The 17,408-nt window shown below is 31.9% G+C and overlaps 1 protein-coding gene across 2 annotated transcripts in view; it reads left to right on the top strand.

Annotated features, from left to right (window-relative positions):
* Nucleotides 1-17,178, top strand: part of LOC145322003 (CD82 antigen-like) — a 60,943-nt gene extending 43,765 nt beyond the window's left edge. The window contains exons 5-10 of one of the 2 annotated variants that reach the window (XM_080163729.1): nt 2,769-2,837; nt 3,808-3,914; nt 13,621-13,726; nt 14,136-14,186; nt 15,528-15,589; nt 16,166-17,178. In XM_080163729.1, the coding sequence (XP_080019855.1) occupies nt 2,769-2,837; nt 3,808-3,914; nt 13,621-13,726; nt 14,136-14,186; nt 15,528-15,589; nt 16,166-16,241 (471 nt within the window). In that variant the 3' untranslated portion in view covers nt 16,242-17,178. The remainder of the gene's footprint in view (nt 1-2,768; nt 2,838-3,807; nt 3,915-13,620; nt 13,727-14,135; nt 14,187-15,527; nt 15,590-16,165) is intronic. The other variant, XM_080163730.1, reaches the window with a different exon arrangement.
* Nucleotides 17,179-17,408: the final 230 nt, after the last annotated feature.

The raw sequence follows: 17,408 nt of genomic DNA on the forward strand, positions 1-17,408 counted from the left end.
TGATACACAACAATAACACAATTTGAACTTGAATCTAAAGGAAATTAAGATGAATTGTGTATTTTTTGGATTTTAAATGTTCGTTTGATTGGTATATAAGAATTGCTGATTAATTTTATTAGTTTCAGTTAGATGTTTTTAAGTTGAAAAGCTACCCTATAACTTGTTTGTGTGGGATACAATAGGATCAATATTTTTATTTAATTTTTTTGTCAAAAATTAATTATCATTTCATAATAATCATATTGGAACAAATTGTATTAATTTTCTTCTGTTCATTGTTTGATTTGCATTTGTAAAAATTCAATAGTTGGAAGGAATTTATTTTTTCAAGTATATGGCTTCGAAAGTGATTGATATCCGATTGATTAGAACAGGTTCTCAGCCATACTCAAAAATCATGTATAGCTTCGTATTACAGATAATTTTCCACGAATTTTGAAGAAAAAAAATCATGAAAAATTAGTACCAGTATTTTAAACACGGACCTTAAGCCCCGGGGGTGAACAAAACTGGTTTTAATCTTATAATTTTTCATTTTAATATCCGCGGAAGGCTTTCTATAGTACTATGCGATAAATAACTATACAAATGGCGAAAAGTTGGACACCAAAAAAATATTTTTATACAATTTTAAACTTTTTTAAAATTATAAAGTTTCTCGTCACCTTTTTCTGTGGTCTCACGTGACCTTGACTATCCTAAGCGTAATGATAATAAATTAGGCAAATTTAATTGGATAATTAAACTAAAGAACGCACTACAGGGAGGGAAAGCACAATCATGGTTGAATTAATCTACAACCCTTTGATTTCCTCAATATTTGTCAGTTAACAATAGCGTAGCATATATCTGCTCGTAATTGGGGAGGTGAAAGGTTTGAATCTCGACCCAACCTGAGTCATAGTCAAGACGTTAAAACTTGAACCTGTTACTTTTTGTCATATGCGCCACATACTAAAAGAAAGGGGAATGCCTAGGCCAACGCTTTACTATGCACAGTTTGGACTTTTAGACAAATGTCGTATAATCAAAGGCTTTGATGTCTGCACTAGTTGGGTTGTTAGTGCCTTAGGACTTGCTACAATAAAGAACAGACCATACGGTTAAATCAGGTTTTAATTATGGGAAAAATAAAGTAATTGCCCATTGACCTATTCCCAAATCCCTGGACAACTCAAGCTAAATTTATCAGGGATAAAGGAGTACACTGACATATACAGAATAATATGAAAGTGTATGTAATTTAAGGAGGGAATGTACATTGGACTGTAAATAACTTTGGTATCCAATGTTTTATTAGTCAGAGAAAGAGGGGACAATTTACTGTGAATTACGCTAGTACCAAAAATGTAATCTCTTCGTTGGTTTTAAAACTTTGGGTACTTATATACTAATAATTCTAATTAGGGGAAATTTGTGTATCAACATTGAGAATAAAATTATCGTGTTTTATGTTTTATCCCTTAAGATCCCTAATTTAATTTTAAATGTAAGCCTAATTGCCAAATAAAGTACATACTTGAAAATTAAACAGTGCATATAATTTAGGATAATATAATTCAATATCAAATCAATTGCAAATTTTTTCGCGTGAAATTTGCCATCAGGAATATGGATGTTTGAACTAAACAAAAAAAATTTAAAATATCTAGTCATCCTATAATATAAATTAAATTAGTAAGGTTTTTTGTCTGTAGCTAAAGATTTCAATAAATACTGAAACAAATGAGTTCTCCATTTTAGGGTAGCTCTACATAGGTCCTGGGATGGTTTTAGGCTATTTTTATCTCCTGCATGAAACTTTGACGTGAGGTCCAACAACCATGGGTAACTATGGGGAGCTATTTCACTCCTTTTTTGTCCAAACACCCGGGGTATTAGGTTAAGTAACATCCATTAGACAAAGAACTCTTTGATTGTAGGACCTTTGTCTGAAAGTCATAACTGCGTATTGGCATTTCTGCTACTCTAACTATTATTTTCTCACATCTGACATAGTAGCAGTAAAAATCATTTTCAACGTCTTCAGTTATTACGGGATTTGAACTCATCCCTTCCCGACGATGAGGGGATGCGCTTACTAATTAAGCCACGGTCGTGAGTATGGTTTTATACCTATACCCTATATTCCGGACTAACAAAAGTGCAATAATAAAATCAATTTGGCAAAGATTTTCGAGTCCTGGGAATTAAATATATGCAGGCGCGAATACTTTTTATGCATGGATAGCGTTTTTGCAATATTTTTGCTACTGACTTTGGTGATTTTTTTAAAATTGAATAGTTTTTTCTAGTATGGCTTCGAAACCGATTAATATCCAGTGGATTAGAACCGATTCTCAGCCATACTTAAAAATCAAGTATAGTATCGTTTTACAGACAAGTTACCACGAACACTAAAATAAAAACCATAAGATTAAAAGCAGTTTTATTAGTACGGGCCTTTGATACTCGGGTCTAACAAAACTTGTTTTATTTTTTCTTTTTATATCCACGTAAAGCTGTTTATTAAATGATGCGATAAGTAACACGTTCAATCACTTCGTAGGATTAAAATCTTTGAGTATTCCTATTTTAACTTGATTGGTTGGAGTAAACTAGGATTGTAAAAAATTTAGTTATTAAATCATAACTATTTATACTTTACATACTCTTAAGTCGATCTTCACCCTTAAATGTAAATTTAAAATTGTAAAAGCCGAAAATACTATAGCAGAAGAACATATCAATATTAATATTCTAAATTATTTATAAATCTATTTTAGATGGAGAATATTTTGGAGAAAGGATGGTTGGAGGTGAACCAGGGAACCAAAAATCTTGTTCAGAAACATGTAAGTTTTATCCTTATAATAAAGTAACAGACTGTCTATTTGTCTGTACCGAAGGATCTCGCTAACCACTAAACTAATCAAGTTCTCCTTAAGGGTAGTTTCTCATATGTCCCGGGAAGGTTTATAGCTATTTTGGGGGAGGGTACCACCACCCTCCAAAGAGAAATAAAAAAAATCAAAATTTTGTTTTACTAATCTCGATTTTACGTAAAGACTTCAACACAACATAGACATATTTGAAATAAAAAAAACATTAAAAGTGCCATTTGAGGCCTTTAGGGGCTTAGCCGCTAGTAATTAATAAGGAATCTTAATTCAAAATTAGTAAGTTTTTACAGAGAACAGACCATTCGCTCATTTTTTATACATTCGGACTACTAATTAGAGAGAGGTTGGTTTAAAAGTGTCTAAATTGTTCAATCATTTTTTTTCATCTATTGAAAGGGTAAATTTGTTTATCATGCTTGGGGTTGTACAGAAACTTTTTATCCATTGTCTTATCCCCTGTGATCCCTGCTAATAAGCAAGCGAATATGTAGACAGGGATCTAAAGGGATAAGAAAATGGCGGATAAATTGATGCATATTATCAATGATGGATCACAAAATAACCCCTTCTATACTTTAAAATTAGTGGTTAAAACGCTGAAACTTTGGGGACTAGAGTAATGAACAGCCCATTGTCCCCTCTTCCCTATTATGTAGATAATTTTCAGATTTTCCAAATGTTTAAAACGTATTACTTAATAGTTATTTCTCGCATCGTATTATAAACAGCTTTCCGCGGATATAGAATATACAATTATAAGATTAACACCAGTTTTTTAGCCCCGAGGTGCCAAAGAATTATATTCGTAGAAAGCTGGATATAAAACGATGCTAGACATAGTTTTTTCGTATGAATGAGAACCGGTTCCTATCCACCGGATTCGAATGAATACGAGAAAACATTTAAACAATTTATAATGTAGTTGAGCTGCTGCGGCTGGCTGGGCCTCGAGGAGTTCGCCAACAACAACGAGCCCATTGATGACAGCTGCTACGAGAGAGTTACTCCTGTCAGTGGTATTGTTGCCAGGTACTTGCAGTTTGTTGCTCTTTTGTCAAACTTCACATTTATCAGTTGCTTTTTTGGCTAAGTATTTTTTTTATAAAACACTTGTCACAAGTACACTTGCCATAAAATAATTTGCAATAAAAGTACACTTGTCATAAAAAAATTTATTACAAAAATTACTGAACTGCTTTTTTACCATGCGTCCCAATTATCAATTGCTTTTTTGTATAAAAATGTAAAATTAATTATTTCTTGAAACTACGACGTTTCTCTACTTTTAGTTAAAGTCATTATATTGTTTTTAAAACAGCAAATTTAAACTTATCTGAAATTCATTATATACCTACACATTTTGCACATTATATTGCAGGGATTTTATATGTGCACAAATAATTTGCGAATAGGACGAAATATATCATTGCAACTATAAGTTATAATTGCGCAGTAACTCTATAGGTCAGGCATGTTTGTGAACCGGTCCTTCTGGCGACTTAAGTATAGTTATTGCATTTTTTACGTAATTTAAAACTTTATAATACAAATTTTTTATTCTGAAATGGGCTAAAATTTTATATATTTACCAATACCTGAAAAAAATATTGTTTTTATTATCCAGATAGCTTTCCTCACTTTAATTATGATAGGTTAAAGATAAAAATATAACTAAAATTTGTCTCTATTTTCCCATTGAACGAAAATAATAGAATATTTATTCAAAGTTAAATATAATTTTATCCTATTCGCAAATTATTTCAGTTTTGTTGTATTTATAAAATGTTTTGTTTTGTATATAGTTAAATTCAATATATTGTAAATTAACAACTTTTATTCATAAAGTTTGTGTAGTTTGTTCAATGTTCAAAATCGCATCAACAATTTTTTTAAAAACATATCAACATTAGGATAATGGAAAGTTAACGATTTAGGGGGTTTTGTCGTATTTTCACATTAGCTTTTTCCTATTTCTAGCCCCTGCTGGATGCTCTAACCCTAGCGGGGGGGGGGGGGGCAACTTCCTAACTCTGTGAGCAATCAATAACATTTACATAACCTAACCTAAAATAACCTATCAAAAAAAAGATGAAATCCGCTACTTTGTTTTCTTTCCATAATCCTAGTATTATTTCCAATATGGCTTCGAAACCGGTGGATAAGAACCGGTTCGGGTCTAACAATACTGCTTTTTTATCTTTTTAATATTTTAATATCCGCGGAAAGCTGTCTATAATACGATGCGATAGATAACTATTCCACGGATCATTGTACAAGCTACACAAATTTTGTAATAAAAAGTTGTAAATCTGTCTGCTCGATACTGCACAACAAAAACCAACACACACACGAGGAAAAGTAACAATGCCATTGATTTGTGTTTATTACAGGTTGTTTAGGAATATTCATCCCCCAATTGTTTATATTTATTACAGGTTGTTTAGGAATATTTCACCCCCCAATTGTTATGTATTTATTACAGGTTGTTTAAGAATATTCACCCCCCAATTGTTTATATTTATAACAGGTTGTTTAGAAAAATTTATACTTCCCTATTCCTTTATGGTAATTATCCTGCCTTTCTTCTAGAAGTAAAAGGCAATATATAAAAAAAAAATAACTTTAGTAATCATAGACGTGCAAGGGTGGTGGTAATGGTGGTGTTTATCCCCCTCAAACTTTAAAACCCATCCATCTACCCCACTCAAAAATTTAAAAAGAATACATTGGATTACCCCGCTCAAACCCAATAAAAAGCTTGGACGTTCCTTTTAGTAAGATCTTATTTAAAACTTACAATCTAATCATAAAAAACTATTTTGTATTTAGCTTTTTCGCTAAAAACAAATCAAAAATGTGAATCTTTTTTTATTATTAACAATTTTAGCATCGAAAATATGTTTATGATTATAATTAAAGTTAGTTAAAAAGTTAGAGTCAGTTTTTCTTGAGATGAAATATCCCTTCCCATTCGATTTTGGTCGATTAACTTTCGTCGGTGGCATGTCAACAGTAAGCACATGCACATTTATTACACAGGCACTATCACAGAGAAAATTATTCGCAGATATTTATGATTCCTTAGACAACAAGGTACAATATTTTAAGCGAATTCTCTCTATAATCAAGTCCTAAAAATGTAAGTATGTCCTCAAACAGAATCCTGTATATACCCAATTTTGCAACAACTTTATATATGTACATTTTTGTATACCTTTAGAATAATGTTCTACCTGTTCTGGCACTCTACAAAAATTATTGTTCGTTTGTCTCTCTTTCAGAATTTTAGAGCTTTGCTTTCATGGATGTTACCACCCCTGTTTGATATCATTCCAATATACCTCCGAAAATAGATGATAGTTATTAAAAAATGTAATTTAAAAATAATTTGTTTGAAACAAAAGAAAATTGCAACTAGAGACAACTTTTTGTCATGGGTTGGTTATTAATAATGGCTTTAGCACCAGGGAGGGGGGGGGGATATTGGGCTTTTTATTACACTAGTCCCCAAAGTTTTCTTATTCGTTGGATTAACAACTTTGGGGACTTTTATTGAAATTTGATTGGTTGGTTTATTAGGTTGAGTGGCCAAATGTATCAACCACTAAATGTGACCTATAGAAGGAAAATTTTGTGCATCATCATTGGGGATATTCATCAATTTAATCACCATTGTCTTATCCCTTTAGGTCCCTGTTAAGTACTTTGAAATAAGTGTACACTTTGATACAATTGCTTTTTTATCACTGGCGCGCTGTAGAGAAGAACTTTTTAATTAAACGAATAAAATTGTGGGAAGTCGAACCACCCCCCCCCCCTAACTTTCAATTGAAGTTAAAAGAAATATTAATACAAATTGGGATGGGTTAATTTTTTTCTAGGGGCGAATCTAGGACGTAGAAGCTACACCTGCAAAGGAAACCCATATCAGTTTAGATCCTTCGGTACAGACAGACACAGATCCTGTTACTTTTATATAAGGAGAAGAAAAACACATTTACCATTATTAGGAGAAACTAAAAATTGCTTATTGCAAAACAGATTTAATAATGTGCCAAAATGTGACATAAAGTAACACATAAAGGTGTAATTTCCATTATAACACACACGCTACTCTATCGACGCTACTCTATATTTCCTTTTGTCTGTCCGGCCGTCAGTTTGAAACGCTATGAGGGAAATGTGATTTTCTTAGCTAATATTGAGGATAGACAGCTAAAATTTTGTTGTAGATTCCCTGTATTAATGATCATAATCAAGTATATATTTTACTTTGTCCGTCAGTTATTTATGCATGAAAAGACATTAAAAATACTTTTCATTATTTTCTTTAAAGGTTTCATGATTTCTATGGATTATTGCATATTTATCAACTAAATATCTTCTCTATAATTCATTTTGTCCTTCCATGAATTTTTAGAGCTTTGCTACTTGGGGATGTTCTCATCCTATTTATAACACTAAATTTTAACACGGGGATGTATTTATTCAGAATAACTATTTGACCTTAAAATTTTCTCAAAAACTTATATAGAAGCTCTGTATTCGAAGGGTAGGGGAAACAGAAAAATAGCTTAAAACCATCCTGGGACCTATGTGAAGCTTACATAAAATGAAGAACATAATCGGTTGATTAGTTATTAAGACCAAAAAAATACTTTATTATAAAACAAGAATATTTTCTTAATGGTTTTATTATTTAAATAGGAAATAATTCCCAAGGTTGATCTAAGTAATTTTTCATGCTTTTCTTTCTTTATTTGCTTATTTTCATTTTTGTTTCATCTTTTTATATCATTTTCTAAGTTTAAAAATTTTATAAAGAATTAGAAATGTCATCATTTACAAATTATCACTATCAGTCAAGAAAATCTAAAAGGTTTAGTCCTCATGTCAAAGTTTTGACAGGGTTTTCAAAGAATGGGAAGACTTCGAAACCTATTAGTATCCGCTGGATTAGAACTGGTTTTTAGCCATATTTAAAAGCAGTGGCGTGCGAACCGAAGGGGGCATTTGGGGCAATCGCCCCCCCCTAGCGACCAAAACGCCCCCCCCTGCCCCCCCCTAGCCATCGCCCCCCCTGCCCCCCCCTAAATGTTGAAAAATGCCCCATTTTGCCCCCCCCTGGTCAATAAAAATGCCCCTTTTTGCCCCCTACCCTAAAAAAAGCAAAACTATCCCAGTTTCAAAAAAAAAGATCAAGAAATACTCCAAAAAAAAATTTTTGGCGCTTCGCGCCAACCAGACAGTTACTATTCATTTAACCTTACCAAATTTTTTAATTAGTGTAGAAATTAGGTTATAATCTTTTTCCACTGAACATAACAAACCAGGTAATAGGAAGTATTTTATTTTGTATAATATAAACTTTTTACCAAAGAAATTTTGTACATCCCCAATGATGATACACAAAATCACAAACCCTTATTTAGATTACAATTAGTGGATGAAATGTATGGAAACTCGACTTAATTAACCAACCAATCAAAATTCCATTAAAGTCCCCAAAGTTGTTGAGCCAACGAATAAGAAAATTTCATATGAAATATTGGGGACTAGTGTAATAAATAGCCCAAAAACCCCTCCCTCCCTGCATATTTGAAGAAAAAAATTTGCGCTTCGCGCCCTTCCAAATGGTTTCTGCTTTTTATCACATTGCATTGTATATTGTGTTTTTATTTCTTTAAAAACATGTGTAAACAACAAATATTTAATCAAAAAGTTATTTTATATAAAAAAAGAAACAGCGTTGATATTTATCTAAGCCTTGTCTAAATGAATAACTATATATGATGTCATATTATTTTCAGGATAAGTTTATCATTTTTTTTGTGTACATACCCTTACAAAAAGACATGTTTTTTTTATGGCAATTTTCATTAAAAACCATTAAAACTAACTACACTCTATATTCCTAACCTGATCAAATACGCCACTCTTGTTGTCTTTAATTGATTTTAGTTCAAAGGGGGAGTAAAAATTTTAGGTGCCCTTCACGCACCGCCCTTATAAATCTTTGGAAACACCACTTAATCAAAAATTAACAGAGTTTTAAAGTGCCATTTAAAGAGGGTAGGATATGTTGATATAACTTTTTAGCTTCTCTATAATTCACTATAGCTGTCAGTACGTAATGCTAAGGGGGAAATGTGATTTTTTCAACTGCAATTAAAGATAGAAGGCTAAAACTTAATGTTAACATTCCCATCATTATGGAGTATAATTAACTATTAAAAATTCATGGAGGTTGGACTGCTTTTCAGGACGTTTTTGGCTATTTTTGTATCTTTTAAATTTCAGGTATAGTCCCTTTTGTGACATTGCCTCTTAAGGTGCATTTCGTCGTATTTTCACAGTAGCTTTTCACCTATTTATAGCTCCTGCGGGGCCAATTGCCTAACCCTGCAGGGAAATCACCTGACCTAACTTAACCTAGAATAACCTTTTAAAAGCTACTATGAAAATATGACGAAATGCCCCTTAAGAGGCGTTGCCACAAAAGAGACTATACCCTATATTTCTAAGAGATTTTTATATCTGTAGATGAAAGGACAAGTAATTTTTTTGTGGATTATAATATTTAAAAAAATAAAATTTCTCGCTGATTCGAGCATCCAGTATGTAATTTACTTTGACTGTCATCACACAACATACAGGAAAAATGATTTGTGACTTTTTCTACCTAAAATATATATTTATTTCAACAGATGCTCTTTAAATTTACTTGTCTGTATTCTTATTCATGATTTTTTGTGCTTTGCTACTTAAAGATGTTGTCATCCTTGTTGTCATACAATAAATAAATATTTAAAATCAGTTTTACATATTATGTTAATTTTTGGTAAATTATTTCCAAAATGAGTGTTTTTATCTCCCCCCCCCCCAAAATTTTTTTAATGAGGTTATTCATCCTTCCTGTTAGGATTTTATAACATCCCCTTCCACCCATAAAAAATGTTTTGTGGTGGGGGGGGGGGAGGTTAAATTATCTTCTGTACTTTTTTTTCAAAGATGCTTTCTAGCTCCCTTCCCTTCGGTCATTGCAGGGTGGGGAGAAGGGATGGGGGAGAAGAGATGGGGGGGGGGGGGAAGATGTGGGATATAAATGGGAAAAAGGGATGGGGGAAGGGATGGGGAAGAAGGGATAAGAACTAGAAGGCCCATAATCAAATAATCCCACCCCTTAAAACGCCCTTATTTAAAATTAGTATATATAATCAAAATGCCCCCCCCTAAAGCAAAGTGCCCCCCCGGGGCACTTTGATTTAGGGGGGGGGCAAAATTTTACAAAATCTTCAAAATGCCCCCCCCTAGACAAAGGGCTTCGCACGCTTCTGTTTAAAAGTCATGTATAATGACAATTTTCTACCACTTATAAAATAAAATTGATAATATTAATAAGAGTTTTTTTTTTGTCTGGGCCTTTGATCACTCGGGGCTAATAAAATTAATCATATGATTTTAATATTTCTGTCCGAGGAAAGCTGTGTGTAATACGATGCTATTAATAACTATTAAATTTTAAAGTTTGTTGAGCCTTATATAAATGTTTGAAAATGGTAACTATAAAATTTTACGGCTAAATTGAGTGTGAAACGCGAAAATTATATAAATTTCATATAAGGTGTAATATATAACTGTAAAAATAACAGGGATGTGACAATGGCTGCAAAATTTATGTATATTCCCAATGATGATTCACAAATTTATCTCTTATTCAACAATTTTGGATTGAAACTATTGGACAATTAAAATAATGAACTAACCAATCAAAATTCAAAAAAAACTATCCACGGTTGTTTAGCCAACGAATGAGAAAACGTTTTTCATAAAACTTCGGGGACTTGTTTAATAAACAGCTCAATGTCGACTCCCTCCCTGGTAATAAGGAAGGCAATATCCATGAAAACGAAGCTTGAACACAAGATACTATTAAAGTTAGGAGATTGGAAATCTTTTCTTCCGGTCAATTTAATTCTTAATTACTAGGATCCTCCCTTATCGTAGAGGGCAAATTACCTTAAATAGCCTAAAACCTGCTTATCTTTTCTTTAAATTGTAGAATAATCTATATAGAAAATTGAATATAGGCTTAAAACTAAACATAAAATAGCCTAAAACCATCCTGGGACCTCTGTAAATCTTACCAAAGAAGGAAAACACAATTATTGAAATATTTATTGAAATAGTAAGTTACAGACTAAAAAAACCTGGGAATAATCCCTTTCGTGGCAACACCCCTTAAGGGGCGATTCGTCGTATTTTAAAAATGGCTTTTGATAAGTTATTTTAGGTTAGGTTTTATTTGGTTAGGTGATTGCCCCACAGGGTTAGGCAACTGGCCCAGCAGGGGTTAGAAATAGGAGAAAAGCTACTGTGAAAGAAAAACGAAGAAACACCCCTTAAGGAGCGTTGTCACGAAAGGGACTATACCCAAAAAACTTACTTCTTTGCATATATCCTTTTTTTTAAATGGAAAAAAATTATTTGAACTTTTCATTATAATTTAAGAAATAATGATACATTATTTTAAGTTATTATATTTTTTAATGATTTTGATCAAAATAATAAAAATGATTGTCCCGCGCGTAATTGATCTTTAACTTGCGCAATTTCTTGACCAGGATTCTTAAGGAATAAGACAATACACGTTGAATTGATATTCACTCTTAATTATGATAAACTAAATTATCCCCTTTGGTAGAATAAAATTTGCTGCTAATTTGTGCAATCAAGAAATAGACCAATGTTAATAACGTGTTTATAAAATTTTGGAGACCAGTATAATTTCCAGTCCAATGTCCCCTCCCTTCCTGATTTTGACTAAGTATGTTACAAAGGGACATTTTTACTACACCAAAAGACACCAAAACAGTAAATTTTATTTTCAGCAAAAACCTAAATTCTGAACTGTCAATAACATGCAGTTTATAAATAGATCTAGATATATACGTAGAAATTATGACAGGGGGAAAATTGTCGTCAATTTTGGTTGCTAACATGTAACTCATTTATAAGTCAGTTTGCTCAACTATTGGGAGTGTAGAAGATGGGGTAAATTGGATGAAAGGAGGGAATCGTTATTTTAGCCCGATAAGAGGTTCACTTTATAATAGTACATGATACTCTAATATAAAATCCAATTGAAAACATATATATTCTCTACAAGATCTAATTTGCTGATATTTGTGTTGACATTATGTCCACCACAAAGTATTTATTAACCTATTCTTATGATATTGAATACAAAAAAAAGGGATTATAAAATTTACGGTTATAGCATTTTTAAAAGACATGAATGAACACTTTTTACCAAATAAATGATTTTAAAGAAAATATTTGATGACATCCCATGATGATATAACTTTAATTATGGTCATTTATAAAATAAAATATGTCTTTTCAACTATTTTAGTAATTTCTCTAGAAAGATCATATTTTGTTTTGATTTTAGTGTGGTTTCTTCCCTAGATTCTAGGGTTTCACTCTAAGGAAATGTAAATTTGAATGTCCCACTAACAGTTAATGTTTCTTTTTTGCAACAATTATGTTAATTTATTTACATATCTGTCACTTGATTTTTATAATTTTAGGCTCAAATAAATGAGGACAAAAATCCCAGGATACGAAGTAATAATTTTTCACTCAAGATCTAGATTACCACTGAACCGATTAAGTTCTCCAATTTGGAAAGCTATATGTAGGTCCTTCTATCTTTAGATTTGAGTCTTGGGGTGGTATTATGCTATTTTATCCACCTTGAACATAGTATACTATACAGAGTCCCTAGGTGACAGGGTTGCCGTCACTAGTAAGTTTTTGAGCAGGAATAAGGTATAATCAGCAAGCGAAATAAACTTAAGATAATATTTGGTGGGCAAATGGAGAGGTCGTCAATTTTAGGATGTGTTGCCCCCCAACGACAGCTGTAAAACACGTACAGGTGTCTTTTTTTTCCGAATTAATTTTGTTTTTGGTGTAAGCTTTTTTTGAGGCACTGCTTAATAAACCTATTGATTTTTAGCAAACAGTTGATAATTTCGTAATTGTAAATACTAATAAAATACCTACCTTTGTGTAAAATTTCTAGTATCTTCAACAATAATTTTTGAAAATTAAAGTCAATAGGAATTTGAATTACACCTGTACAATTACATATCACTGGATTTATGTCACATTGCAATCACGGAAATATTTGTGTATATACACTTTTTGAAAAATCACTTAAAATAAAATTTTTATAAATCACTAAAAAATTCTTCAAAACCATAAAAAGTATTTTGCCCATAACTTTTCAGTCAGATAAATATTACTTTGATTAAAGGTTTTAATAATTACAGTCATTGGGATAATAATTTGATTATTTTGACTGGTTAAAAAGTTGTTGGCAAAATAGGGGGGGGGGGGAAGTTTTGACACATTTGCGTAAACAGTGGACCTGGAGGACTGCAGCTCCTGAACTTGGAGGCCTATCCAAAAAATCTTTAAACTTGGGAAAATTCATCATATAAGAATGATTTTATCCCTAATAACCTATCCTCTCAGTCCAAAGATAAAGCCTATACTCACTGTTTACGCAAATGTGTCAAAACTTCCCCCCCCCCCTTATTACTCTGATGAAATATACTCCAAGAAGATCATTTTTATATTCTTTTAATATTAATTTTTCTTATAACAAAATGTGCCAAAGCATTGTTATAATACTTGTGTGTGTGGTTAATATTTGTTGGTACAGTATCGAGCTGGATGTCAATGGTAGGATTGCGGAGGAGACCAACAACGGGGCCACCCGCAGGATGAAGCAGACAGCCTGTCACACATCTCTCACTGGATGGTTTGAGGTAAAGATTATATTCCAGTATAGCATCGAAACCGATCAATTAGAACCGAAATAGACATACTGAAAAATCATGTATAGCATCGTACTAAAGACAATTTTCCGCGAATATTTTTAAAAAAATAATTAAATCAATACCAGTTTTGTTAGCTTGAGCCTTTGGCCCCTGAAAGCGGAAAAAAACTTGTTTTAATCTAATAATTTTGCATTTAATATCCGTGGAATGCTGTCTATGATACGATGCGATAAAGAACTATTAATTAATTATCTTGAAATAAATTTACAATTTTTTTTACCAAAGGAAAGTTTTAACTTTGAAATTGTAAAAGACAGACAGGTTACCATCCTCCTACTTTGTATTATAATACAATACATATTAAATTTTCATAACTTTAATTTAATTTATAATTCAGGAGAACAAAATCGCCTGGGTGACGATTCTTGCCGTTATTGCTGCTTTACAGGTAAGAAAACCAAGCTTTAATCAAAATATTTTAGCTAACGAATAAGATATAGTGTTATATAACTTTGGGTGAAAGTATAATTTACAGTCAGTCCAATGTCACCTCTCCCTTAGGATATATCCACTTACAATTTCAGTTTAGAAATAATTTGCAACAAATAAATCCACGGAACTTATTTCAAAAAATCTTCCAAATAAGTTGTGAAAAATCTTTCAACTTTAGTTCAGTTTGTAATATAAATCTTTCAACATGGAGTCCAAATTTTACGAGCTTATTTTGCCACAAGAAAAGATACCTTACATCAAAACATCAGACGCTATCATTGGCGGAAAAGGTGGCAATTTTGATATCCAAGAATATGGCAGAAACTATGTTGTCATCCTGTTTCTGTCTGGCGCGTCCCACTCTATTTCTGAGCACACGTTGTCAAAATTTTCTGAAATGACTGCAGAGTTTGAAAATGTTGGCTGCAAGCTGTTGGCTATTACAAAAGCGTCTATTTTTACCGCTGAAATGTGGCTTCAGACAATGGAAGCAGCTGAAAATACTATGCCAATTGTTTGTGATCAGAAAGAGGAATTTATCAGGCCTTTTGGAGTTCTACACAACGACAACAGACTTGGTCATCCTGCCAATACAGTGGTCATCGTGGACAGAAAATGGAAGGTCAGGTACCTGAGCATTCTAGAGCCAACTGTGGAACATTCTCCCGCTGAAATCTTGGAGCTAGTTGGACAATTTCAGGCAACAGATGATGGTCATCACGTAGTAATGGCTGACAACAAGATTATTGAGAACACCATCCCTGCCATGAAGGAATATTTTAAGACTTACGTCCAGACCAATAGTTCTATGCTTCCATCACTGAAGAGACAGGATGAAATTCCTATTGAATCAGGAAGTACAATAGGGTCTAAGTCAGTTTACTCCAAAGGTTCTCGAGCAAGATCAGTAGCGGCAACGTCATCAAGAGTATCGCAAGCACCCTCCTCTACTATGAATGGTTCAACTGCGAGTGACTCTGCTAGTGACTCTATTACTATAACTAATGTTGTAACTCAAGCCCTTGCTAAACTTCCCATGTATCAATTATTTGCAAGAAAGGCAGCTTAGAGTTTAAATAAGTATCATCATAATTTCTGTATAACTTATTATAATAAATAAATTTTAAGTATATTGAATTTGTTTTATTCAGTTCATATATAAAGCTAGTTCGTTCACCTAGTAGGAGTGGGGTGGGGTAAAGAGGGTGGATGGGGGGGAATACTTTAGCCACCTGCGAGTTTTACTTTTTGCGAGTAAATGAAAATCTGGTGCAACATCCAATAATTTATCGCTTAGGTTATGTGCATCGGAATTGCTGTTTACATCCTACAACGAGTAAGAAAACTAAGAAATATGAGGTAAATATAATGATATTTATTATTAGTAGCGAAACTACTCTATGGTTTACTTTGTCTGCCAGTCCATAACGATATGTGGTTGAAATGTGATTTTCTCAATTGCTATTGAAAATAGATAGCTCAAATTTTCAATGAAGATTCCTATGACAAATTCGCATTTATCTACAATCTACATATACATTGTTTTGTCCTTTATTAAAAAGTGGTTCAAAAAAACCCTCAACAATCTACCGGACTTTTGTTATTTCACTTCCTAACCACCAAATCATGCCGTTCCCCTTGTATTTTCTCCTTTGTGTATTACTTTCAGCATAAATCATACTCGTTTTTGCTGCGCTTATAAAAACATATTTATCCTTGCTTTTTATTCCTATCAGGCGTTTCAGAATAGCTTCTAAACCGATTAATATCTACTTGATTAGAACTGGTTCTTATCCATACTGAAAAATCATGTATATTACCTACTGGTTTAAATCTTGTAATTTTTCATTTTAATATCCGCGGAAAGCTGTCTATAATACGATGCGATGAGTAAATATTATTTGCTGGATAATTTCTAATCTGCTGTTTTTTTAGATCCACCCGAACTGTGTCGAAAAGGAAGCTTTATGATTCCTCCTCTGATACCAGTGACTACAGACCAAGAATATAAAACCAACAGACCAAAATATATAATAGGGCTCGGCAACCAACACAACAATGTGTATAGACTAGGGCTCGGCAACCGCAAAATTTCTACCTTTTTTGCCGTTATAAAACACTACTGCTGGAATGGGTAGCCATTATTTTTTTGAAGGTTTTTAAAGTTCTAAAACAATAATTTAAAGTGGGTTGCCGAGCCCTGACATTATCGGTTAATAGTGTTTTTTATTTCAAAAAAAAAATACAATAATTGAAAGCATTTTTTCTTACTGTAATAATATTAAGAACCGAGAATACAAATAACCAAAACATCGAGTGCAGCAAAAAGTTGTTTTATAGTGTAAAACATATCATAAAGTTTAGTTCTTTTTTACTAAGTACCTACCTAATTAAAAAATGTTATAGGATATTTAAAATCAAAACTTAAATCTAAATACCTATAGAATTTCATGGGGTATTATTTTCAAGCCTATAATTTAAGAAAAATATTGGCCTTTTTAAAGTACATCTTATACAATTTACATTATTTGTTTTAAATGTATACTGAATAAAAGCAAAAAAAGTATTGAAATTTAAAGTAATTTTTTTATAAATGCCAATAAAAACAGTTAATCTCTAATATAAAAATGCTTTAACAGTTAGGCGGCTGAATTCAAAAGTTAAATAAAGTTTACTTAAATGATTAAAATACTCAAGAATAAAATAGTAGATTCAAAATAATAGAAGAAAATTGAATTCAACCTCCTGACTGTTTATTGTAAAAAAAAGATTAACAAATGTAAATAGAAATCCAATTTTAATATACCAGTCTTTTTTACCTAATCTTATTTTATGATTAAAATATCTTTTTTTTTAATATCTTGAAAACTCATAATTATTGATATTGTGTGTATTATATAAACTGTATATATATTAAATAATTTACAAATAAATGCTTAAAAATATTATTATTTCTTTCGTTTGAAATTCGCTTTTAATGATGTTATCATTCTTGTTTTTTATATGAATGACACTTTTAGAGTCACAAATCTATTTCAAATTTACCTTACATATAAAAATATTAAATCATTAGCAAAAATCTAATAAAGTCAAAGAATAATGGATTTTAAATTACACTAATAAATAAACTTATTACGATTTCTACTCATTGAGGGAAAATTGTATTTTTAAAAAAATC

Source organism: Acartia tonsa, chromosome 6, assembly GCF_053477335.1.
Source record: "Acartia tonsa isolate MP-2025a chromosome 6, ASM5347733v1, whole genome shotgun sequence".
Taxonomy (NCBI): domain Eukaryota; kingdom Metazoa; phylum Arthropoda; class Copepoda; order Calanoida; family Acartiidae; genus Acartia; species Acartia tonsa.